Source organism: Hippopotamus amphibius, chromosome 7 (genome assembly GCF_030028045.1).
Source record: "Hippopotamus amphibius kiboko isolate mHipAmp2 chromosome 7, mHipAmp2.hap2, whole genome shotgun sequence".
In the NCBI taxonomy this organism is placed as follows: domain Eukaryota; kingdom Metazoa; phylum Chordata; class Mammalia; order Artiodactyla; family Hippopotamidae; genus Hippopotamus; species Hippopotamus amphibius.
The window spans coordinates 73,643,990-73,666,142 of record NC_080192.1 but is presented as its reverse complement, the minus strand read 5'-3'; the positions used below and the strand labels follow the sequence as shown (position 1 = coordinate 73,666,142).

Sequence of the window (22,153 nt, the reverse complement as noted above, 5' to 3'; positions counted from 1 at the left end):
ATGTTAATTGCCCATGGTCACAAGATGAGGGCGTGGAGGAGCCTCGTTCCACACCTTGGCTGCCAGGTGTGCTTCCGTGAGAGAATTCTCTGCAAACCCATCACCCCTCATTTCCCAGGCATCTGGGGGTCAGATGCCCATATAAACTTTTTCCTCTATCATCCACGCACATGAAATTGGAGGTACCTGATCTGAGTTGCATCTATGTGGTAACAAGGCATAGGACAGGTATTATTCTTTTATCTTTAGCCAGTCCAGATCTCCTGAAAGATATGCTCCAAAATACCACTCTTTAAAATCAACATTTTTCCAAAAAAAATAAAATAGAAAATAAAATAAATAAAATTTTAAAATAAAATCAACATGTTGCCAATGGGTTTACTACCCTTTTGTAAGGCAGGTTGTCCTTTCTTGGAGGTCAGCCTAGGCATGGGGGGACCATTCTGAAGGTGATGGCTGGAACTTCCCCTCGTCCTGGCTATACTCTTCCAGGCAGCCAAAGCCCGAAGGGGTCTGAGAGTGCAAGGGGCAGCCACTCGGCCATCACTCTCCCCTGGCAATAGAGCAAAAAGCCCAAGTAATGCCATGTCACCTGCCAAGAGCAGCTCTGTTCTCCTCTGCCCTGACATCTTGCTACTCACCCAAGACTGAGTTTTGGAAGAGATTTTAATAACACCCAGAAAGATATATCCCTTTGTTGCCTGACACTGCCAAAACACTGTCAGATCAGGCCAGTTACAACCAGAGAATTAAATAAGAATCAGAGTCTCAAAACATAATACCCCAAATGCCCAAGTTTTGGTTGAAAATCAGTTATCAGACCAAGAACAAGGAATATCTCAAACTGAATGAAAAAGGACAATTGATGGATGCTAATTCTGAGATGACAGAGATGGAATTATTTGACTATTTTAAAGAAGCTATCATAAAAATGCTTCGACAAACAGTGATGAATACACTTGAAACAAATAAAAAATAGAAAGTCTCAGCAAAGAAATTGAAGCTGTAGAAAGAGCAAATGGAAATTTTTGAACTGAAAAAAATATATATATATAAGAGTCATACATAAATATACAGGTAAGTACTAAGCATTCAGGGAAAATAAAAGTGACAGAAAAGCAAATGGAGGGAATCAGTGTCTAGCTAGTATCTACTATGTGATAAGGCCAAGAATGCTAAATGCTTAATATTATATAATATAAATATATTATTACATATTCATTACTTAATCCTTACAAAACCCTAAGAGGGAGATAATATTCCCTTTCTACAGATGCAGAAACTGAGGCTTGGCAAAATGAAATGACCTGTCCAAGTTCTTTGGACTCACATAGCAACTATTTTAGGGTGGCTTTACAAAGACAGTAAATCTGTAACCAAGCACAGAAAGCTTGGAAGAGACCTGGTTCAGTTGCAGTGTGTCAAGAGAGGGAGAATGGAAATATGGTCCAGTTCCCTAATAGTGAAGAGCATCAGGGGGAAGGAAAGATAAAGTTTCCTTGGCCCTAAGTAGAAAGTGCTGATTGTGCTTGGATAGTAGATGAGGAAACTGGTTATGGGAACTCAATACATTGAGTGCTGCTAAAGGACTCAAGTTCACAATCGGTCATTTTACCTTAACCCGAGAAGCAGGTGGATGTGATTCCACACTTTTGGGAAGAAGAATGACCAGATCAAAAAAATACTCGAGGAAGGTAACCTTGTGTGGCAAGAATCTAGAGAATGTAACGAAGGTCTGAATAAAGGGGCTACGGAAGAGAGCAGAGAGGGTTCCAGAACCAGATTCCAGGATAAAAATAAATAGACTGGAGGAACTCCGGATGACTTTTCCATGGATGGTGAAGATAGACAACAAAGATGAATCGAACTTTCTCTTGATGAGAAATGTTTGAAGTGCGCCTGAGTGATGTGCGCTGACACCCTGTTTCATTTAACATTTTCAGCAACCATCTGGAGAAGGTGGTTCACTGAAATGAAGCAATACATTCTGATATTGTTTCATACATACGCGCGCACCCACCGTTATGAAAGGTTTCAGACCTCTCAGAGGGTGGAATCATAAGATGAGGTGTCTCCGTACCTATTCCCCAGCTTGTCACTTTCAGGCTGCCATCCCCTCCCAGGTGGAGTCCACCAACTCAGTTGATGAAAGGCATATGTGTTGATGTGTACCTGCTTCTTTAAGGAGGATGCTCTTTAAAGCTGCTTTAAATGAGAAATAGTAGGCATCAGAGAAGAAAGAGAAATCCAGCCGGATCGAAGTGGCAAGTCATGCATCCCTGTACCCATGCCTGATTTCACATCCTGTCAACTCAGCACCACCCCCCCCCCACCCCGAGTTTATGTGTAAACGGACAGGTTCACATTAAAACTTACCTGGATATGAGTTTCTTGGAAGCCTTTAGAGGCCTTTTGGGGATAAAGAGTTGATATTTTGGCGATAAAGAGTTGATAACTTTCTGCTTTGCTGCCCTTTGCAGCTTACGCTGTGGTCTTCACGTAAGTACCTCACTCCATCCTCCCAACCGCTTTGGGGATCTGACCTGTTGCCCACATTCTAGAAAGACTTCAGGCCTTGGAGATGAACCCCTGCTGGCCATCCTTGTTTAAGACATCTCTGGGAGTTTGGAAACACTGCAGTCCTGGTGAAGTGAAGTGATAAAGAGGCACTTGTCCATCACATAGGCTGCCTCTGGCTGGGCCTGACCAGACCCCATCTGTTTCCCTCTCCTAATGGTACAGGAGAACTTAAGCATTTACAAGACTTGGCATCCCTGGTTGCAAATATTTTCTGTCTTCTTTCCCCATCCCTGACACTTTGCTTGCACTGAGGATTTTTATTGGCGGCTAAAGCCCCTCCCAGGGATGCCAAAGGAGCAGAGGATGGTTATAAGGCAAGGTGATTTGCCTTCTAAACTGCACTAGGGAAGTGGGCTGGGTGGTGGCCTGCAGTGAGACCTCCAGCCTGCTATTCAAATTCTCTCCCAGATACCCAGCACTGGATACTCATTTGGCTTTATAAACTATTCTTTTAGGACTGATGTTCTCTCCTTCAGTTAAGCCTATCAGTCAGCTACACCTGTCAACTGCTTTAATTGTATACAGAATTGTCCTCAGATAACTAAGGTAAGAAGGCAGAAGTGCAGCTGAACATGACCCCAGTGGATGGCAATTTGAATTTAAAAAATTTTTAGTTTCAGTTTCCTATTGCTCTGTAACATACAACCCTAAAACTCAGTGTCATGAAATAATAGTTATTTCTTGCATTCTGTGAGTAGGCAACCTGGGTTCTAGCATAATTCTTCAGCTAGTATTAGGTAGGTTCACTGCAGTCATCTGAGTTTAACAGGACTGAGGGGTCCAAGACGGCCTCACTCACATATCTAGCCATGGGCCTGGCTCTTGGCCAAGGCACCTTGGTCCTTCTCCACATGGCCTCTCATCCTCCAACAGGCTGGACTGGGCTTCTGCACAGCAACGGTTCTCAGGGTCCCAGGGGAGTGAGAGTGGGAGCTGCAAGGCTTCTTGAGGCCTACACTCTAAAACTCACACACGGTCACCTTCTCCACGTTCTGTTAGTCAAGGCAAGTCACAAGGCAGCCCAGATTCAAGGGGTGGAGAAAAAGACTCTATCACAGTGCCCAAGCAAGACATGGGCTAATTAAGGGACATTTTGAGTTGGAGTAAGGGACTGTACACAAACAGAGTACAGCATGAGGTCATCTAGGGCTGGGAACAGAGATGGAGGGTGTGGAAAGAGGCAGGAGAACTTTCTTCACAGAGTCTTAGGAATAGCAGGGGTGTTGCTGTAATCGCACTGGGTACCTCACACCTTAGGCATCTGTTGTATAATTAACACCAACACTGTAGAAAAACAGAGTTTGTTTAGAAGGCTGTAAAGCTTACTCACTGCCCATCCTAGGCCATCCTGCTTTCCCAACTGGAAGAAGGAAAATGCAGGGAGAATCAAAAAGAGGGAGAAAAAACTAATCTACTACAACCAGGTGGGGGTGGAAAGCAAAACCTATGTTATAAATCCCCCCCCTCAAATCCACATATTCACATATCCACATACTGTCCCTCCCTTGTGGGCTGCTCCCTCTATCTTTGAAGAAGATATTCTCAAATCTCACTCACTGGGTAATGGATCTTATGTTCTTATTTTTAGACCAATACTTCCCCTGCTTTGGGCCTGTCCTCTTAAAATTTTTCTGCAAGGGACTTCCCTGGTGGTCCAGTGGTTAAGAATCTACCTTCCAATGCAGGGGATGCGGGTTTGATCCCTGGTCAGGGAACTAAGATCCCACATGCCACGGGGCAATGAAGCCCACGTGCCGCAACCCCAGAGCTCATGTGCTCTGGAGCCCGGGAGCCACAACTAGAGAGAAGCCTGTGCAATGAAAGATCCCATGCATCACAACTAAGACCCAACACAGTCAAAAGTAAATAAATTAATTAAAATAAATTAATTAAAATAATATTTTTTCTGCAAGAATTTATAACGTGTTCATATTCTCTTATTTTTAAAGGGCACGTCTCCACTGATGTGTTTTCAAAAGCTGGTGAATATTCTTTGTAAAGAGATAGGTGGGCTTGGGGTACTTTATCCAGTACAGTTGGCTCACATACTGGCAGGACAGGGCGGGGAAAGGGGGCTACAATATGTACCGTTTTTATGCTTACAGTACGGAAGTATATGTTTGGTAATAAAACTAAACTTTTATACTACTTTGCTAAGTCCTAAAGGGCCCTCTGGTAATAAGAAAATGCTGGAACTGTGTACTAATCAATGTTATATTGGCTGCCTAAGTTTACTTTGTATGAAGATCGTATTTGTATAAGATCTCTAAAACTGCTCAGTACTTCCACCATGTCGGAGGCCTGTCCCTGCAGTGTGCACCACCAAGTTCAGTGCCCAGCAAAACCGCAACACAGGGTGGGACCACAGTACACACTTTGTAAGTGGAAGGATGATCTTTATTATATCGACCCCACAGGCAGGGGTGGGAGGCTACCTGGGATGAGAGTCAAATGCATTACAACAGGACTGATGCCTGATCCTCCCATCTGGAGACTAATCATTCGGGGTTCGGGTTGCAGCCTGTAACAAATGGAGAAAGCAAGAAGGAGGGCTATTTCAGACAGCCTCAGAAATTTAAGTTTAGAAAGAATCTTAGCAATAAACAGTCTTCTCAGTCAATCCAGTATCCTTCTTTAGAGTGTCTTTGGGGCTTCCGTGGTAGCACAGTGGTTAAGAATCCGCCTGCCAATGCAGGGGACACAGGTTTGATCCCTGGCCTGGGAAGGTCCCACATGCCACAGAGCAGATAAGCCCGTGGGCCACAACTACTGAACCTGTGCTCTAGAGCCCGCAAGCCACAACTAATGAGCCCATGCTCCGCAACTACTGAAGCCCGTGTGTCTAGAGCCTGTGCTCTGCAACAAGAGAAGCCACCGCAATGAGAAGTCCACGCACTGCAACGAAGAGTAGCCCGCACGCTCCACAACTACAGAAAGCCTATGCACAGTAACGAAGGCCCAACACAGCCAATAAATATAAATAAATAGATAAATAAATAAATAAATAAATAAATTTATAGAATGTCTTTGGAGAATCTGGTCTCTGAACACTTACATGCAAGGAAACCTTCTTCACCAGCCATTGGGTTCCTTTTTCTAAAAAATTTACTTTATTCTCACTTTTAAAGTTGTAAAAATATTGCATAGAAATCTGCCTCCTGTAATTTCTACCTCTGGACCCTTATTCTGTGTTCAGCATCAGACAGACCAAACCTATATTCTCTTCCACGCAACGCTCACTCGAATAATTGAATTTCCCTTGTTGCGGAATATATGACAAAACTGGTTGAGTTTCATAATGCTAACCCAAAGGAAAACATTGTCTTGAACAGTGATATTACAATACGTGGAGGGTTTAAAGACTTGTACAGCATCTCATGGTTTTGAACTGTGTGGGTAGAGACATTGAGAGTTGACAGATTAGTCAGGGATTTGTCAAGAGAATTAATTACAAACTTTGAAATCTTGGTCAGTGAAAGTTCATCACAGTGTATCTTGCAAATGTGATCAAAGTCTTTTCAGTACTGATTTGATGATGCTTAACCACAGTGTGTAAAGAATGAAGGTTTTCATTAGAAATTACTGACATAATAGAGCACATTTTAAAGGAAGATGGATTGTTGGACTATTAAAATTCATGCTCTTCCCCCACCCTATCCTCACCCCTCTTTGGGGGACCCCCACTCTCATTGTTTCTGAACACCTGAAATGGCATTTTGAACTGCTGCAGAGGAACTGTAGTCTTAACAGCATTAGTGTAGCGCAGTGATGACCGCCACCATGAGGACAAAGGTGGGGCTGGTGTAAGTGATGTTTTTAAAACCATAAAAATAAACCATAAAAACTTGGGGGCTAACTGTAATCTGGTGAGCGAAAGAAATTTACGGCTGGCTGAAAACTTGAAAAGTGGAGGAGTAAAGTGCATAGCTGGTAAATGGAAAGGAAAGCAATTCTTCTGCCCTGTCCTTGTCAAGGTTTAGGAAAACAATCTATTATTTGTGAGAGCTTTTTTTTGTTTGTTTGGCACCTAAACCATAGAAAATGAAATAGAAATACACTCAGTGCATCTCCTCCAAAATCACTGGCCTTCATTTCTCTCTCCTTTCTGCAGGGAAGACTTATCCATGCCTTCCAAGGGTTGTCAGAACGTGGAAGGTGTCAGAGAGGTTCCTTGTGTTAATTTCCCGCAGGTGGATTTCCCGCAGCAGCCAGGTGGAAGGGGCACAAAGGTGCCAGTGCCTGGCCTTGGTCCCTCAGTCCCACTGTGCCAGCGTTTCAGGAATCGTGGTCTACTGCCAGCCAGGGGTGGGAGCTGCTAGTCCCGGTAGAACTGGGGCAGGTCTCCCCTGGTTCACCTGTTCTGATGCTCTTCCTGTTCACTTGCCTCTGTACGCCAGAGGGTGGCACCCCAGGCACTCCAGAGGTGGAGTGGAGGCAAAGGGAAAGAAATGGAGCCGAGGTGGGGGGAGGGGAGCGGAGGGGAGCGGAGGGGTGGAGAGAGAAGCGCTGGAAAGCGGAAAGTTGACAAATTCTCCGATTTCGGTTTCCGGCTCTCGGCTAATTTGGAGCCCACCCCCACCCCTTTACGAAAAAGCGGGCTTCTGCCAGACTGAGTGTCCGAGTTAGGAAGTTCTAAGATGAAAAAGACTTGTGACGGTGTCCAACACTCTCTACCCTCCAGGGTCCCAAGGAATCGGAAGGGAAACGAGTGTTGGCGGCCGCTGGCGTGCCGGTGCTTAGGGATGGGCATAAAGCCGCTGGCACCAAATCGCTACAAGTGCGCCAACATCTGACCCGTTCCTTTGTGTCGTGTTTTGCAGTTGCTCGATTTGTGCGACTCAGTGAAAGATGATGCCCTGAGGGTGATCTCCGCCTTTAACATCCTACATATCTCCCTCCACGCACCGATCGCTGGAATCGTCAACCCGATGGCCCCTTGGGCCTTCTATCCAGCACCGCAGCATCCTCTGGCCCGGGAAACAGCGCGATCTCCACGGCCCAAGCTGGGAGCCAAGTTAAAGCCAGTGTGGCGGAAAGGGTGGTGGCCCGCCCGCAGCTGCCAAAACGCTTCTCAGACGCCTGGAGCTGGGGCCCGAGGCCGGGTGGCACGCGCTGGACCGCGGCCCTCAGGGATTTGGGTCGTAGAGTCGGGGTCCCGCTGAGGCTGGCGAGGCTCACTACAGCTGTTGGGATAGGGAGCCAGGCGGCAGCCCCCGTAGTATGGCGTTTTCTCCTCTCCTTGTAACCCCGACTGGCCGGGTCATGACCTCTGCCGCCTAAGGCACCAGATCCCCCTAGGCAAAGTGGGCTCCCTTTCGAGCGCGCTCCAGAGCTGGTTGCCACCAAAGGTTTCCCGCTGTTAGTGGTGACTCAGATTTCCAGTGATTTGGGAAGACTGTGGTGATGGGTGGGAAAAAAATAAAAAATAAAAGTATATAAAGCAATTATATTCCAATAAAGAGCTTTAAAAAAATAAATAAAAGTATAAAAGTCAAACACCCGCGGGCAAAGGTTCAGTTCAGCAAGGGCTGCTTTTCCAGCCCCCTCCGAGGAAACACAGGAGAGGGGACAAGGGAGTGTGAACCTGGAGTTTTGCTCTGGGCAAAGCATGAACCGGGGCTCGTCCCTCCAGGCGGGCAGTTTCCGGACGGACCGCAAGACAAAGCGCGCAAAACATTTTTACCAAATGAAAGCGTAATCTATTCTTGAGAAGAGCATAGATACAGATAAAGTTTAATAAAGAAATTAAGCGTTGGGAAGGCTCCTGCTGCTTGCAGCGGACGGGGGAGGTGCCGCAGGGCAATACATGGCAGTAAGTTGGTTCTGGAACTTGGAGAGACCACGCCGCCGACTGTGGTTCCAGTGAGGGCCGTAGATGTCGCCCGACTTCATTCTTGCTTTCAGTCCAAGCCATCCTCCGTTCTCCCTCGCCATATCTCGTGCAGGAGGCAGGAGGGGACACTGCTCTGCTTGTGTCCGCAAGGGCGACATCCAGGACCGGAGCGGAGACCTAACGCCTTCCCGCCGTTCTCAACGCTGCCCCTTTTCTAGGCTCTGACTCTGCGGGAGAGGGCGGGAAGGGCTCGTGGTTACGCGACGCCAGGCGCTTGGCCGAAGCTCCCCAGCACAGTCTGCGTTGCATGAACTGCCGCCTCCGAGCCGACCGCCTGCTTGTGCCCCAAATAAGAGCATTTATCCGGTTGCTTTCCCCGACTCCTTTGTTTTTTTAAGTGTTCACAGGGTCACTAGAGCAGACGACGCGGGGGCGGCGGAGCTGCACAGAAGCAGAAGACAACCATCAGGGTTGCTTCTGTGTGGTTCTTTTCCGGTCCCTGTCTGCGTCGGCCAACTCCACGGAGAGTGCGGAGCACTCCGGCGCGCGGCGAGTTTGGGACTCCTAGCCCGCCCAGCAGGTTGGTCTCTTTTCCCCGGGGTGCTACGATAGGCGGTTAAGGTGCAGAGTTTGCCTGCGGCCGCCACCTGTAACCACTATTGGGAGCTCCAAGCTGCGGGCACTGTAGACCTCTCGCCTCTGCGTCCACACCCGCGTCCTTTCCCTCCTGCAGCGAAATCCCAGGGTGGAGCCCGGCGCGCGTTCTTGGGTCCCTCCAGGAACCCTTGGGCTCCTTCACCTCGCTAAGGACTCTCGGGAGGATGCACTGAGGAGACTTTAACCTGGGGCTGTGTTGTCACGCTGATGTTCTGTATCTGCTTACAAAACATAAAAATTGACCAAGGTGGCCACACGGCGGGACAGCTCTTCGCTGACTCGCTTCTTTGCACCGAGGCACACTCCTGGGGTGCAGGTTAGGGAGGCCCCTAAATTGAGTCTCTAATCCAACTAGCCTGGTCTCTCTCGCGGCGGGACATTCCATCCCCTAACCGATTGGTCCCCCAGTTCTCCGCTGCGGGCATCTCAAAGCCCGGGGAGCCCAGGGAAGGACAGGATGCAGGATGCGCATTGAAACCGCAGACGGGTTCGGACCTAGAGGAGGAAGAGGGTGTTCACGGAGTTTGGGCTTCCGGGAAAGGTGCGGGAGTGGGGCCTCGGACCCCAAGGACAAGGGGGATGGGGACGCGCAGGGAGCAGGGGTGGGGGGTATTGCGCTCTCCCTACTGCTCTCCACGCGCCGTCCGAAGCCCTCGGCGCTGCCTTCTCTGGCCTTAACACGCCCAGGGATGGTTCCTGGACGGCTCTCTGAGAGCCCAACTAATCTTGAGGATCCCAACCAAGTGGAGGCACCATCCTCTCTCCCATCTAGAGGCCACGACTCTTCAGTCCTTTTTTCTTAAAAGGATTTTTTTTTTAATGTTCTTTTTTCATTTCCCTATTTCACCTGCTCTGCGCTCACTCGCTTCCCGCCTCGCACCCCGGCTGCGGAAAAACGCCTTCGGGGATCGCTCCTAGCCCTTTTTTCTCAACTCCCCACTAAAGGCTCTACCTCTTACCTGAGATTCGGCGCAGGAGAAGAGCTAGGTGCCCCTGCGGGATGGCTTAGAGAGGGCGCCTAAGAGTACTGAGTGAGGCGAGGGCGAGGAAGAGGAAGATGAGCAGCCTGTAGATGGGGGTCCCGCGCGCAGCCCCGGAATCTGGAAGGGAGGAGAGGTCGGAGACCCCCTGCTCACCCTTGGACCCGCGCGTTCCAGAGGACCCACCCTGTCCTGGAGCCTGCCCTAGGGCGGCTGCGAGAGAAACTCCCGAGGCAGAGCCTGGGCTCAGGGGCGCCTCCTGAGGCTTTCCGCGGGCGGCAGCGGCCTGGCCCGGCTCAGAGTGTGCCCGGGGCGCCCCCTCTGTTCCACGCACACGCCATGGCCACCACTGGATTGTGGAGGGGGGGATGGTGGGAGTGCGGAAAGACTACACTTTGGGACGGGGGATGGGTGCACACAGAACAGTCCGCAGCCCAAGTCACTCCAGTAAACACCGCCGGCCGGCAAGGGCAGGGCCCGCGGCGCGCGCAGCGGGGAACCCGGCGGGGACGCCCCCGCCTTTACCTGTCGGAGCCTGCAGGCACTGGTGGCCGCGGCGGCCGCGGGGGCGGGGCTTGCCAGCCCGCGCGCCGGGCGGGACTTAGCGGGGGCGGGGCCCGCGGTGATTGGGCGCGGGCGCGGGGCCTCCAGCCTGAGCTGGGCAGCCGAGCCGCGCAGGTTTCATTTCGCTCCGGGCAGCGTCTACGTCTCGAGCTTGCAGGAGCGCTCCGTCCCACGTCGCCGCCGCCGTCACCAGATTCTCGCAGCAGCCCTGCGCGCCCTGCCCTCTGCGGCCAGCATCGCTTCAAGTTGCTAGGTTCGTCTCGCCTCCCGCCGCCGCCGCCGCTGCCACCGCCTCGGCGCCCTTCCCCTGGCCCTGGTCCCCCCAATGTCTGACTCTGACTCTCGGACTGAGAAACGCAAGGTAAATACTTCCGAATCCCGGGGAGCAGGCCGGGTACGGATGGAAGATTGGCGCGGGAGCCAGCACGGCGCCGCCGCCAGCCCGCTTCCCGCGCACGTGCAGGCAGAGGCGCGCGTCCCCGTCGCCCGGCGGGAGGCGGTCACCCGTGCGGGTCGGGTTCCTCCCCAGGCAGGTCCGCTTTGGGGAGGGTCGTCCTCACGGAGGCTGCGTGCACTTAGTTCAAGTGCGGCTCGGGGGGGACGCGGCGCGCGGGGGTCGTGAGACGTCTCGGGGCGCGTTGGGAGAAGCGGCGCGTGCTCTCCGCGCTGGCCCGGGAGCTGGGGGCCGCCGCGCCGGACTGGGCTGCGCGCCGGGCCGTGAAGTCTCGCCGCCCGCCCGCCCCGGCGGCCCCCGAGTGGCTGCCGCGAGCTACGAGCCGGTCTCGCGTCTCGGCTTTTCTCGGGCGCGGGCCCGTTGTGAAGGATTTAGGGAACGGTGACAGTGATCACCCTGACGGGACTCGGCTTTTCCTTCTACTCGTTCAGGCAGAGGTTTCGGGCAGCCGCTGCGTTCGTCCTCTCTCGCGGACGCGTCTGGGGGCCCTGGCCCGTGTGCGGGCTCCCTGCGGACGATTCCAGACGCGCGATCCGCAGACAGCGAGAAACAGAGGGCCTCCTGCGACCGCCGGGGCCACGCGGTGGACGAGCCGCTGGCTGAGGGACCTGTCCGGTCCGTGGGGCCAGACCGTCTTAGCGATTCGGGCGTGCCCGAGCGCAGCCCGACCCACTCGCAGTGCTGGCTGGCGGTGCCGTGCCCTCCTCGGGGGTCTGTATTCGGGGTTGGCGCAGGTAGTGGAAGGCCCGCTGGACACCGGTGACGGGGGTTTGCATGTGTTCCTTGCCTGCGGTGGTCTCGAGTGCGCGCGGATGTGCGCGGCGGTGGCCAGTGGTGGCCGTTCAGATTTGGTGCGTGTCCCGTGGCGCACGGGGAGAAAGAGGGAGGAAGTTGGAGGAGGTTAGGGGCTGCAGCTGGGGAGGGAGTGGCCTTTAGGGTCAGCACCCCAGCGGGCCTGGGCGGGGGTCGGCAGCCGGGACAGGAGTCTGGGGCCGGCCGTGAGGGTCCTGTTTTGTCTCCAGGTGACCGGCTCTTGGGGGCGGCGGCAGCAGCGGAGGCGCGCGCGGCGCTCGGACTGGCGGAGGGGCGAGGCGGGGTGGCCCGGGCAGCCCCCGGCCGCGAGGCCCCGGAAACCTCCGACGCGGCTCCCGCCGTCGCGGTCGCCGCCGCCGCCGCCGCCGCCGCCGGCGCGGCCTGAGCCGACTTCGGAGGCGAGTTTGTCAACAATCGCCTCGCCTTTGGCTGCCTGTCGGGTAGGCGCCGCCCCCGCCGCCGCCGGCGATTGGTTGCGGCGCGGAGCGACCGCGCGAGGGCCAATTGGGAGCGCGGGCACCCGGCGCCAGCTGCGCGGGGAGGTCGGCGGTGCCGGCGGCGGCGGGCGCAGTGCGCAAGGGGAGGAGCGGGAGGAGGCGGAGGATGTTCCCGGCGGCTGCGGCCGGGGCAGCGCGGGCCAGAGGCGAGGCGCGCGGAGCCCTCGGCGGCCCGGCGGTGCGCGGCGGCAGGCGGGCGGCGAGTTGCAGGCTCTGCGCTGCCCCGGGGCCTCCGAGCGCGAGTCCCGGGCTTTGTCTGCGGCGCCGCCTTCGCGTTGACCGTCAGGGGGCTCCGGGTCGGCGAAGGGCGCGGGTCGGGCGCCGCGGGGCCCGGGCCCGGACGCGACGCTCGCAAGGGAAGGGGCGGACGTGAGTTTCGGCCTGATTGTCTTCGGAGGGGAGGGTCTTTGGGGTACGGGAGCTGCGCGCCCCGATGCCGCCCAGCGTGCGGAGTTACTTGTGGACTTTGCAGGGGTCGCCAGGGCACGGCTTGGGGGACCCCCTCTCCCATTTGTTTGGAGGTGTGCACTTAACAGTGCGGGTATACCTCGGAGAAGTCCCGTCGAGTGCCGTGCGGCGCGCTGCCCCCCCGCGGGAGGAGGGGCGCGCGAGCCGGGAGCGGGAGGGACAGCGGGCGGGCGGAGAGCCGGAGCCCGGCCGAGCCGCGCTGAGTTACAAACTCTATTGTGACGCACTTACTACGACTGACGGCCCTTGCCAAACCTTCCCCAGACTTGCTGTCCTCAGCACTTTAGGCAGAACAATGGGGCCGGAGCGGGGAACGCGGCCAGCCGCCTGCAATCGCTGCATCTGCGCCCGCTCCTGGGCTCCAGCGCTGTATCTGATCCCGGGAAATCAGAACCCGCTGGGAGTTTCTGACTTATTCTAGTCGGGCCTGAGCGAAGAGCGCGTGTGAATAGATCTCAAACAAGCAGCCTCTCCTAAAAACGTGTGTGTGTGTGTGTGTGTGTGTGTGTGTGTGTGTTACAGCACCAGTTCCAGAAGTAATTGACATGTTGCTGTGTTTGGTGGCGGGAAGTTTGGTCCCTTCTTCCCACCTCACCCCCCCACCCCAAACAAAAATAATAATACCTTTGTTATGTAGGTTATTTTTATTCTTATTTGGAAGATTCTATGGAGAACTATTCCTGTGTAAGTAATGACTTAATGTTAAAGTGTTGGGTATTAATTTTAAGGATTTTTCATAAATAGGTGAAAGTTTGCTCATTTAGGTATTCATTGTAGTTATTATTTTGCTTAAGATAACCCTAGGTTTAATTTTCCTTGCAGAAAAAAAGACCAAATGGCAAAGCAACCTTCCGATGTAAGTTCTGAGTGTGGCAGAGAAGGTGGACAATTGCAGCCTGCCGAAAGGCCTCCTCAGCTCAGGCCTGGGGCCCCCACCTCTCTACAGACAGAGCGGCAAGGTAATCCCGAAGGAGAAGGGGACCACTGCCCCCAAGGCAGCCCGCAGGGCCCACTGGCCCCACCGGCCAGCCCTGGCCCTTTTGCTACCAGATCCCCGCTTTTCATCTTTGTGAGAAGATCCTCCCTGCTGTCTCGATCCTCCAGTGGGTATTTCTCTTTTGACACAGACAGGAGCCCGGCACCCATGAGTTGTGACAAATCAACACAAACCCCAAGTCCTCCTTGCCAGGCCTTCAACCATTATCTCAGTGCGATGGGTAAGCAATGCCCGGGGGAAGCGGCAGTGCACGTGTGGTTGGTTGAATATCTATCCAGAGGCTGTGTGTAGCATGTAAAGCCCCCGTTTAGAATCCTACTGATTTATCCCATGTATTGTTGGCAGTGGAGCATATGTCAAATAAAACATCCAACCAACACTTAAAAAATGTGTTACCAAGTTTTGTGGCAGCAGTGAGTTGAGGTCCGAGCATCAGCCTATTGGGCAGTGTATCTCTAAGCCCTGGTGTCTTCATTAAAGTATCTGTCTCATGATGTCCTGACACTAAGATTGACTCATTAATGACATTTGGCTTCAAAGGGACTCAGTCAGTTACGGCAGATAGCGTAATAAGCTAACCCAAAGTGTGGAGCAGGGGATGAGAGAAGTGAATCATTTTCAAAAATGACATTTTAAGAAGATGAACTAGTTCGTGTCAGCATTACCACCATAGAGCAATGAAAATAGTTTGTTTTCTACTCAGATTCCTCTTTCGGCTTATTTTGTTTGCTTGAAGGGTTTGGACATAGTCCTAATAAGATTAGATTGTGGGTTTTTATTTCAGGGATTAAAGACAGTTTTACAGTCTGAAGAGGGAGTGGCAAACATAAATGCCCAGAACAATCTGGCAGTCCCATGGGTGTGGGAACTGACCTGGTGGGGATTATTGCAGTTCGGAGAGCGTTTGCCCTCGGTCCACTTGGCTGCTGCCAGTTGTGGCTTTGAGGGTGTGTGGTCTCAAGGTGGTAGGTTTTCCTATAGGGCCAGATAATCCGGGAATGCAGATTTTGATGCCAAATCTCCTGATGCTTAAGCATCGGCAACTCAGAACTTTGAAAGCACTGCATGAGCCAAATAAAAACGTCTGCGGGCCTGATTCAACCCTTGAGCCTCCAGGGTGTGGCTTTGAGTATGTGCAGTTCTGGCCACGCTGGTCAGGGGGTGAATGTGTCGGTTCAAATTGCTATTCCCCAGCCATGGAAAAGATTCATATCTTGGCCAGGATTCACCCTTCCTGCATTAACGAGATACAAGTAAGTTGGCAGTGTTACTGCTTAAGAAATCCAGCATAGATTCTATTAAAACATAGTTGACACCATGCCAGAGACTAACTAAAAATCATCAGAGTAAACAAGTAGCTGCTTAAACACAATGACAAACCTTACTTTTGCAAATACTGTAGAACTTTGTCTTCATAACCTTCTGTGTGGGTAAACCGTGCAGGTCTTGTCCCCACGTTGCAGAGTTAGGAAAAACCTCAGAACCTCGGTCATTTGTCACAGTTTGGGCACACCTGGGAAGTGGCAGACAAGTGACAAAAACACCAACAGCTATACATGTTGGCTGTGCATCTCCTGCTAAATACTTTATTAGGACCCCTCTTTAGGGAAAGGAGTTGGAAGTTTTATTATTACTATTACTGTAGTTACTGTTGATTGCTGAGCTCGTTTCAGCCTTAGAAGGTCTTGGTTTCCTGCCTATATTTTTCTGCCCTTGAAAATGCTCTTGACTATACAAGCACTTACTCATGAGTAAATGAGTTACCAAATGAATTAACGGGGTCTTATGGTCTGCTTGTTTAAAACCCCATGTATTTCAAGGGTGCCCTGGAAGTTTTTCCCTGCAGACCTCTGTATCAGTTTCTGTAGGTGGCTATGGAAATAACTTTCTCCTTCCCTGGGGTATTTCTTCCTTAACCAGGAATAGTGAGTAAGGTAGTGTTTTTTTTTGTTTTTGTTTTGTTTTGTTTTTAAACAGGGATAAGCATGAGTGCTTTTTTGGGGGATGTCCTGTTTAGCAAGCTAATTATAAGGTAAGCACTGTTACTTGAGATGACAGATGTAGAGCTTTAGAGAGATCACAATCTAAAGTATTAAGCAAAGTTATGGTTTTACCTGTGAAGTGTAAAGTAATGGGTCTCGAGGTGTGATTTTATAGTATTAACTACATTCCCGTAGGTTGGTGTGATAACTTGAGTTTAATGCATAGGATTAGATGATCAGTTCTGAGGGGTTTGGCTGAAGTTAATGCACCAAGGTAAGTTTTCCGTATTAAGTTCTTGGGAGATTTGTTTTGGGGGGGGGAGGGCGCGAGGGGAGGCGTTGGGGTGGGGGGAGGGGGGACTTGCTGGTGGGAGGAGGGGATCTAGATGTGAGTGTGTTAAAGACTAAAATTTGCACCCTTTGTAGTCTGTAACATTTTTTTCCTGGCTATTATTAAAATAGTTCAGTGCCCCAGGACCACCAAAATCTGCTGAGTTGGTAAATTTGGATTCTCTAAACATGGCCATGTTTAGTACTCCTTAGCCATATCCATTAAGATCTTCAATGAAGCTATTGATAATTGACTGCAAAATATATATTTCACAAAGAAGTCATTATATTAGTTTCAACCAGTGCAGCACAAATGTGAGGTTAGAAAGAGGTCCTCCTTAAGGCTTCCCTTAGCCACAGAACAGTCTTCTGCTGAGTGACTTGGGGTAGAAAGCGTGTATATTGCAGTTTTGTTCTCACATCTTTGTTCTACTGAGAAAGTACATTCTTGCCTGGGATGTATAATAGATGTTTGTGCTAGAAACTTCTATTTTCCTTCTTGTCCTCAGTTTTTCTGAAGATATGTTCAAAGAATATTATATTTATCTGTGAGAGAGACAGTTGCCACTTTCACCAAATTTTATTCTCTTTACACCCTAGGAGGATTAACTTAACAAATGCTCTCTTAATCAGTAAAGACCTGATTATTCTAATCAGAATCACCAACAGAGGTGTTGGTTTGCTGAGTTTGTTTTCTGGCAAGTGTGCTTATGCTGTGTGTGTTTTTAATATAAATGTGTACTACATTCTGTACAAATTCATGCTTTGAAGATATAGTCAAAGCAATTGCAAATCCGACCTGAGAAAGGTCGGGATATGGGTGAATGCTAGTTATTAACAGCTGCCTTAGGTCATTCTGGTAAATGACTGAAACTTTATACACACTTGTTCCCTGGCACATCAGAACTCACGGGTGGGAGCTAATTACGTTGTTCTTCGTGTCCATCCCTCAGCATCTTGTGCCTGCTTTAGCCTGTTACTGGCCCCTCTTTTAAACTGTGAGCTGGTGGGGGGCGGGGGGCGGGGGGATGGTGTCCTGCAGGTCCCGATGAGGCCGGAGGAGGAGGAGGAGGTGCTTAGGAGATGTTCCGAGTCATTTGAGCTTTGCCCTTTCCATAGATCTGACCGGGGGCAAATAAGATTTCCCAAAAGGTTTTGCAACGAGAAAACCCTGCCAACACCTGTCAAAAAAGTAGTTTTGTTATTTGGATCCAGCTCTAAGTTTTGTCAGGTGGGGTGACAGGTATGGTCGAGCCCAGCACAGGCCCAGTGGGGAGACCACACGTGAGTGAGTACTGAGCACTTGAAATGGGACTCGTCCAAACTGAGATGTGCAGTCAGTGTCAGTACACACTGGAGTTTGAAGACTTAGCATATAAAACAGAATGTAAAGTATCTCAGTCATTTTCATATTAGTTGTGTGCTGAGATGTTTTGAATATGTTGGGTTAAATTATGTGTATGTATTTTCTATTGTGGTAAACCCAAAATTTACCATTGTAACTATTTCTGAGCGTACCCTTTAGTCACGCTGAGCATCTTCACGTTGTTGTGAAACTTTCATCTCAGAACTTTTTCAGCTTGCAAAACTGAAGTTCAGTAGCCATTAAAGCGCCTCCCCATTTTTCTCTCCCACCCGGCTCTTAGCAACCACCATTCTACCATCGATGTGATTTTCACAGCTCTAACTAGTTACCTCATGTGAGCAGAGTCACACTGCATTTGACTTTTTCTGACTAGCTTATTTCACTTAGCATAATGTCCTCAAGGGTCAACTCTGCTGTAGCATGTGAAGCAGATTTCCTTCCTTTTTAAGGCTGAATAATATTCTGTTGTATGTATAGACCACATTTTCTTTATCCACGCATCTGTTGATGGACATTTGGGTTGCTTTTGTCTCTTGGCTGTTGTGACTAGTGCTGCTGTGAACATGGATGTGCGTATGCCTCTTTGAGATCTTGCTTTCAGTCCTTTCAGATATGTACCCAGAAGTGGGATGGCTGGATCACATGGTAGTTCTGTTTTTTAATTTTTGGAGGAGCCTCCATACTGTTTTCCACAGTGGCTGCACTCATTTGTATTCCTACCAACAGGATCCCTTTCCTCCACATCCTCAACAGCTTCCGTTATCTCTTATCTTTTTGATAATAGCCATTTTAACAGGTGTGAGGTGAGAACTCATTGTGGTTTAGATATGCAGCTCCCTAGTGATGGTTGAGCACCTTTTCATGTATTTGTTGGCCATTATTAAATTATGTTTTTGATACTGATTTTACTGGTTTCTTTTTACTTTTTCAAGTGCGACGACTAGAAAAATGTCAAATAAGATCTAGGGCTGGCATTCTGTTTTCAACAGAATGGGTTGGGTTGGCATGGGTTGGCCTTGTAGGTGGAGGAGCTGGACCAGGCTTGGTGCTTTCGCAAGCCAGACCTGATTCTTCCACTCAAAGCACGTCATTTCCGTGGAACTTACTCCTTTGGTTGCATTTATTGACTTAGAAGAGTGAAAGTAATTACCCTAATCTTGTAAGCATCATAAACATCAAATGAGCTTTGTATTCTCCAGGCAAATATGAGTATCAGTTTTGTTTCACCTCTTTAAACTCTGTGGTACATGCAGGCTTTGAAAAGGTGGAAGGCAGAGTGACTTGGTTCCTCAGGCACCTCGAGGGTTCCCTGGAGCCTGATGATGGAGATAGACTCTTCTTTGCTGAAGACCTGGTTCTGTCCTTCAGGCTCCCCCCGCCCCGCCCAGGATCACTTGTTGGACACCAGGAGAAACGAATTTACTTTGTATGTTCTGTGTGGGGAAAAAAAGTGACAAAAGAAAGGAAAATTTTTCTTTACTGATTCCAAACAAAATTTAGTAATTGATAGCTGTCTAGACATTTTTAAATTTTACATCTTTAAAAAAAGAAAAACACAGAGCTTCCCTGGTGGCGCAGTGGTTAAGAATCCACCTGCCAGTGTAGGGGACACAGGTTTGATCTCTGGGCGGGGAAGATCCCACATGCCGTGGAGCAGCTAAGCCCATGCGCCACAACTACTGAGCCTGCGCTCTAGAGCCTGCGAGCCACAACTATGGAGCCCACGAGCCACAGCTACTGAAGCCAACGCTCCTAGAGCTGGTGCCCTGCAACAAGAGAAGCCACTGCACTGAGAAGCCTGCGCACCACAACAAAGAGTAGCCCCCGGTCACCACAACTAGAGAAAGCCCGTGCACAGCAACAAAGACCCAATGCAGCCAATAAACAAATATTAAGGAAAAAAACCAAAACTTTATTTTGAGATAATTATAGATTGACATGCAGTTGTAAGAAATAACACAAAGAGGACCTATGTGTATGTCCTTTACCCAATTTCCCACAATAGCAACACCTTGTTTAAATAGTACAGTATCATAGCTAGCACATGACCTCAATAGATTTCACCAGATTCACATGTACTCCATTTGTACGCGTGAGAGTGAATTTACTTCTGTGCAGTTTTATCAGATGTGTAGGTTTGTGTGACCACCAGCACAGTCACGGTCCAGAACAGTTCCATCCCAAGGGTTCTCTTGCTACCTTTTTATATCACAGCCACCTCCCTCCTGCTCCCTAACCCCTGACAGCCACTAATCTGTGCTGCGTAGCTATACTTCTGTCCGTTCGAGCGTGCTGTAGAAATAGAGTCATACAATATGTGACCTTTTGAGCTTGGCTCTTTTCACTCAGCATAATACCTCTGAGATCCACCCAGGATGTTGTGTGTGTTGAATGTACCACAGTTTAACTGTTGACCTGTTGAAGGACATCTGGGCCGTTTGCAGGTTCTGGCAGAAACTGGCACAGCTGGCACTTGGTGGGCATTAGCCAGCCTGCACTGGACATTACACATTGTCCTCTGGTACATCTTTGGGCAGCTTTCAGTTGAAGGCCATGGGCACAGGCTTCCTGGTGAAGCCACCCATCAGACTGGCCATCAAGGCTTCACCACAGAACTGCTGCTATGAACTGTGCTGTACGGGTTTTTGTATGAACGTGAGTCTTCATTTGTCTGGGGTAAATGCCCAGAATTGTGATTATTGGGTCATATGGGAGTTGAGTTTTTTAGGAAACTGCCAAACAGTTTGCCAGTGTGGCTGGACCGTTTTATATTTCCATTAGTGATGCACGGGAGATGCATTTTCTCCACATCTTAGCCAGCATTTGGTGTTATCACTATTTTGTATTTTAGCCATTCTGACATCTCATTGTAGTTTTAGTGATGTTGAATATTTTTTGTGAGTTTTTGCCTCTGTCTACCCTCCCATGAATTGGTTGTTCATGTCTTTCGCTCGTTTTCTAGTTGGATTTTTTTTTTACTCGAGTTTTGAGAGTTTTTATGTATTCTAGGCTCAAGGTCTTTGTTGGGTATGTGATTTGCCAGTATTTTCTCCCAATCTGTAGCTATCTTCTCAATTTCATAGAGCAAATGTTTTTAATTCTGATGAAATGCATTTAATCAGTTTTTTTTATGGGTCATGCTTTTGGTGTGTGGTCTAAGAACTCTCCACTGGGCTCTAAGTCCCCAAAGTGTTTTCCTAGTTTTCCCTACCCCCGCCCCCGCACCGCCCAAAGCCCTATACTATTACGTTTTACATTTAGAGCTCGATTTATGTTGAGTTAATTTGTGTGTTAGGTGTGAGATTTAGGTCACTGTTGATTCTTTTGGACTACGGTGCCCAGTTGCTCTAGCACCATTTGTTGAAAAGATTATTCTTTTTCAGCCTAATGGCTTTGCACCTTAGTCAGAAATCAATTGTCACGTTTGTGTGGGTTTGTTTCCGGGTTCTCTTTTGTGTTCCATTGATTGATGTATCTGTCCCTCTGCCAGTACCACACTGTCTCATTACTGTGGTTGTATACGAAGCCGTTAAAATGGGTAGAGTGATTCTTCAGGTTTTATTCTTTTTTTCAAAATCGTTTTAGCCTAGGTCCTGTGCCTTTTCATATAAATTTTAGAATAAGCTTGTCTGTGCGTTCCCAAACCCCTGCTGGGCTTTTGATAGGAATTTTATTAAACCTATGAGTCACTTTGGGGAAGAATTTGCCTCTTTACTATGCTGAGTCCTCCAATCCATAAACAGGGATGTCTCTTCAAGTATTGAGGCCTTTAGGTTTTGTACTTTTCAGCGTACAGATCTTATGCATATTTTGTTATTTAATTACCTTGGAGAAATTATTAATGGTACTTTATTTTTTTTTTCAGTTCCTGCATATTCATTTTATGTATAGAAATGCAATTCATTTTTGTGCATCAATCTTAATATCCTGCAGCCTTGTTGAACTCATTAATTCAAAAGTTTCTTGGGGGATGTTATCTTGACAGTCATGTAATCTGAAAATAGGCACAGTTTTATTTCTTCCTTTGATTTGTGTGTATTTCATTTATTTTTCTTGCCCTAATGTGCTGGCTAGAACTTCCAGTGCTATGGTGAATAGGAGTGGTGAGAGCAGACATCTTTGCCTTTTCTCCTGATCTTAGCAGGAAAGTTTTCAGTCCTTAACCATTAAGTATGAAGTAGATATTTTGTAGGTGCTCATTAACAATATGAAGAAATTTCTCTTTATTCCTAGATTGCTGAGAGTTTTTATCATTCATGGAATGGATGTTGGGTTTTGTTTTTATTCTGTATCGATTGATATGATCACATGACTTACATTAGCCTGTTGCTGTATGGTGTGTTACGTTAACTTTCAGTATTAATCTACCTTGCATGCCTGGGATAAATCTTATGTGGTCAGGGTATCGTTCTTTCCATAATTGCGGAATTGAATCTGCTAATATTTTGTTGAGGGTATTTGTGCCTAAGTTCATGAAAGGTATTCATCTGTTGTATTGAGACTGGTTTTGATCAAGGCCTTAAGAGTGGGTTGGGAAGTGTTCCCTCCTCTATTCTGGAAGAGATTCTGTAAAATTGGTACTAGTTCTTCTTTCAGTGTTTGGTGGGATACTCTAATGAAACCATCTGGGCC

General features: G+C 49.2%; 2 protein-coding genes across 11 annotated transcripts in view; both read left to right on the top strand.

Annotated features, from left to right (window-relative positions):
* LOC130857635 (acyl-coenzyme A oxidase-like protein) overlaps nt 1–8,034 on the top strand; it is a 58,744-nt gene extending 50,710 nt beyond the window's left edge. Inside the window, exon 4 of the mRNA XM_057743363.1 lies at nt 7,401–8,034. Within this exon, the coding sequence (XP_057599346.1) occupies nt 7,401–7,742 (342 nt within the window). The 3' untranslated portion in view covers nt 7,743–8,034. The remainder of the gene's footprint in view (nt 1–7,400) is intronic.
* Nucleotides 8,035–10,850: 2,816 nt separating this feature from the next.
* BCL2L11 (BCL2 like 11) overlaps nt 10,851–22,153 on the top strand; it is a 46,153-nt gene continuing 34,850 nt past the window's right edge. For 4 of the 10 annotated variants that reach the window (XR_009054761.1, XR_009054762.1, XM_057742381.1 and 1 more), the window contains exons 1-2: nt 12,469–12,747; nt 13,669–14,063. Coding sequence is in view for 8 of the 10 variants with exons in the window: in XM_057742381.1 (XP_057598364.1) it covers nt 12,485–12,747; nt 13,669–14,063 (658 nt within the window). In the remaining 2 variants the exon portion in view is untranslated. Of the gene's footprint in view, nt 10,976–12,468; nt 12,748–12,809; nt 13,531–13,668; nt 14,064–22,153 lie in introns of those variants that run through there. The other 6 variants (XM_057742385.1, XM_057742382.1, XM_057742388.1 and 3 more) reach the window with 4 other exon arrangements.